Source organism: Cyprinodon variegatus, unplaced genomic scaffold (genome assembly GCF_000732505.1).
Source record: "Cyprinodon variegatus isolate N-32 unplaced genomic scaffold, C_variegatus-1.0 Scaffold1597, whole genome shotgun sequence".
Lineage (NCBI taxonomy): Eukaryota > Metazoa > Chordata > Actinopteri > Cyprinodontiformes > Cyprinodontidae > Cyprinodon > Cyprinodon variegatus.
In genome coordinates this window covers 42267-45869 of record NW_015152050.1, presented here as the reverse complement: position 1 = coordinate 45869, position 3603 = coordinate 42267, and the positions used below count along the sequence as shown (strand labels likewise).

General features: G+C 39.1%; 2 protein-coding genes across 3 annotated transcripts in view; both read left to right on the top strand.

Annotated features, from left to right (window-relative positions):
* Positions 1–2521, top strand: part of LOC107104034 (tudor and KH domain-containing protein-like) — a 15920-nt gene extending 13399 nt beyond the window's left edge. Inside the window, exon 10 of the mRNA XM_015403937.1 lies at positions 2196–2521. Coding sequence (XP_015259423.1) covers positions 2196–2251 — 56 coding nt within the window. The 3' untranslated portion in view covers positions 2252–2521. The remainder of the gene's footprint in view (positions 1–2195) is intronic.
* Positions 2522–2625: 104 nt separating this feature from the next.
* LOC107104038 (MBT domain-containing protein 1-like) overlaps positions 2626–3603 on the top strand; it is a 15827-nt gene continuing 14849 nt past the window's right edge. For both annotated transcript variants that reach the window (XM_015403944.1, XM_015403943.1), the window contains exon 1: positions 2626–2802. In XM_015403944.1, coding sequence (XP_015259430.1) covers positions 2782–2802 — 21 coding nt within the window. In that variant the 5' untranslated portion in view covers positions 2626–2781. The remainder of the gene's footprint in view (positions 2803–3603) is intronic.

The following is a 3603-nucleotide window of genomic DNA, read 5'->3' as shown; positions in this document are numbered from 1 at the left end:
ACCTTTTCCTTCCTGTCACACCTTTTCCTTCCTCTCACACCTTTTCCTTCCTCTCACACCTTCTCCTTCCTGTCACACCTTCTCCTTCCTGTCACACCTTCTCCTTCCTGTCACACCTTCTCCTTCCTGTCACACCTTTTTCTTCCTGTCACACCTTCTCCTTCCTGTCAAACCTTCTCCTTCCTGTCACACCTTTTCCTTCCTGTCGCACCTTCTCCTTCCTGTCGCTCCTTTTCCTTCCTGCCACACCTTTTCCTTCCTGCCACACTGTCTCCTTCCTGTCACACCTTCTCCTTCCTGTCACACCTTCTCCTTCCTGCCACACCTCCTCCTTCCTGTCAAACCTTCTTCTTCTTCTTGTGGGGTTTTATGGCGGTTGGCAAACTTGTGAGATGTGCATTACCACCACCTACTGATATGGAGTAAAGCAAGGAAACAGGAAACGATTCACCCCAGGAAACAAAAAAACAAAAAACCTGTGTAACTTAACCCAACATAATAAATAATCACATTTGCCCTAATAATTTTAATTTATCTTTAAGTAATTGTCAATCTGCCAGTTTCTGATGGTCCTATCGGTTTTCCCATCATGCTTTTAACCATTTCACAGTTTAAACTTTCACTTCCAGATATTTTTTTGCGGCTTTCACTATTATTTTGATTTTTTTCATTTTTTCTTGTTTTCTGTGAACTACAATTGATCACTTCGACCATGAATAGAACAAAATCTTTCTTTTTAACAATTAGTGAATTTTCTTTAATTTTGGGGACATTTGCCATGTGTTGAACTGTTGGTTTGGTTTTTTCTAACTGAGATGGGATCCTTTTTGCAGCTTCAGCGTAGGTTATTCCGAGCTCAAATTTAAATTTTTTAATTTCCTCAGACCTTTTGCTCACTTCACAGCCACGATAAGCAGCAGTATGTTCTACGCCACAGTTACAGCATTTGATTTGAGTTTCTTTTCCACATTTTCCGTATTCATGTTCTCCTGCACACCTTCCACATCGCTGTTTCCCTTTACAAACTGCTGCTATGTGTCCGGATTTTTGGCATTTGTAGCATCTCAAAGGTGGAGGATTGTAGATTTTAACATTATAGCTGATGTAACCAATGAATACTTTGCTGGGTAATTGCTCTTCCTCGAATTTAATTAACACGGATAAACTGTCAGATCTTTCTTCATTTCTTGTTGTTTTTAACTGTTTTACTTATTTTACTTTTGCACCACTGATGTTTTCTAGAATTTCTTTTTTCAGACACTCTTAGAGGAACTCCTCCAATGACTCCCCTGCTGATCTTTTTGTTCTCCACTAAGCTGCCCTGAACTCTTATCCAGTCAATTTTGTTGATCTGAATGGCTTTACCTTGCTGGGCGCTGTCTCTGCAGTTAATTAGCAGGTCTCTACTGTACAGGATTCTGGCACCTCTGACTTCTACTAGTTTATCTATGGTTTTGTTAAGTGAACCGGATTCCAATTTGCAAAAGAGTCTGCCTGATTAACGACTTTGAATATGACTTTGTAATCATTTTGTTTTGCTCTGGAAAGTATGGATTGATCATCACTTGAATGTTCTGAACTGGACTCCCACTCAACCGATCTCTGTTTTTTTTAGCTTTTTCTCATTTTTTGAGGCTACCCTCTTCCAATCTTCTTCATTATCAATATTTCCCTCTTCCATCCCACAAGAATCGCTTCCTGTTTCCTCACTACTCATGGCCCTGTACATTTCTCCACAAGCGACTTCGAAACACATGCCATGCACCTAACGACCATACGCCACTGCTGTGACTCGTCTCCGTTGCTGTAGCTCTCTCTCTCTCTCTCTCTCAACCACGTGCTCCCAAGCCTTAGCCACCCACTGCTCTCTTCTGGCCTGTCACACCTTCTCCTTCCTGTCACCCCTTTTCCTTCCTGTTACACCTTCTCCTTAATTATCATTAATGATGTAAAGTTTATTATACTTTAATATTCACCTCCCTTCTTCTGAAACTATATCTTCTATTTCCTTTAATATTAAAAACATGTTGGACTTTAATTGCTGTGTTTTGTAGAATTATTGTTCTTTTGTTATTTCTAAATGCTTTAGTGTCCTTCCTGGTTTAACGGGTTTATAAATTAAGCGGAAAAGCTGATATCAGAGTGTAAGTTAATAATTAGATGAAATGTGTGACATGTTTGTTTTAATCCCTCAGAAGCTGCTTCGGTCTCTGGCAGCGTGGATGATGGCGTAGAAGATGATTTGCTCTGAGACCAATCCCATCCATGGAGGAAATCCTTCTGAAGAAATGCACAACCTTCCTACCTGTTGACAGAACGATGACATCACTGTTCCCGTGTTCCTGTTTTCTAACTATGCAGTCATTTGCTTTGGTTCTGGTGGAATGAAGAGAAAGATGCATGTTTACCTTGGAAGATCGTTCTTTGATTTGATGTTACATTGACTTATAAATAAATCTTTTTCTTTGAAGAGGTTTTATCTTCTTTATTTTTACTGCACACTTCAAAAGTAAACTCAATTATAACCATGATGCAATAAAACAGTCCTTCCTTCATTGGTTCATTCATTCGTTCCTTCACTCTGTTTTGTTTCTGCATCAGCAGCTGACCAATCACAGCAAAGCAGGTTACGTTCGCGCATGCGCATTTGCGTCTGAATAATTTGTTGATGTCCTGTTTACGAGGATTGATTTAGTTCTTGCTTTTCCACTCAGTCTGATCCACAGGTTGAATTCCAGTAGGAAGCCGAGCGGAGCTCCAGGTTTCCTGCATGAGGGGCTGATGGAAGACGCCCGGGATCTGGTGAGGAGGCTGGGAGACATTTCAGGCCTGAGCTCGCGCTCCTCCTTTGTTGTTAGCCTTCAGGCTAAGCTAATGCTAGCGATAGAGCATCTGTCTGAAAAGCGCCTAAAAAGGTCCAGCGAGGAAAATCAAGCTGACAGAAGTTCACTTTAATTTCTGGGTTTTATTAAAATGCAACAGAAATCTGCGCTTTAAAGGACAAAACTGCTCAGGAAAAGGAATAATGTTGCTAATGGAGCTAATCGGCTAGCTAGCGCTTCACGGTAAACTAGCATCCAGGCTGCTTTAAAGAATAATGTAATGTTTGTTTTTATTGCACTTATTCTTTCCTATTTGATTAAACACGATTAGATACCAGAACATCTTTATCTCTGAGGTTTTGACATCCTGAACTAAAGTGATGAGGAAGTTAGCATCTCATGTACTTTCATTTTCATCTTGACAAGTGAAAAGCAGACTGAGTTCAATATTGCAATAAAATAAAAAATCTACGATCAGATCGATTATTTGCTAAAATGTAAGGCTGTTAAATATTTGGAGGATCTGAAAGTTTTGTCTTCTTTCTGATCCATTTAGAGGCTCAGTCCAGTTAATGAAAACAAACACACACACACACACATATATATATATATATATATATATATATATATATATATATACACATATATATATATATATATATACATACATCAGTTCAGTTCAAATTCAGTTTATTTCAATAGAGCCAATTCACATCATGTCATCTCACTTTCCAGTTCACCAGATCATCCAGTCAGATTGATTCAAAGTTTTCTATCTAAG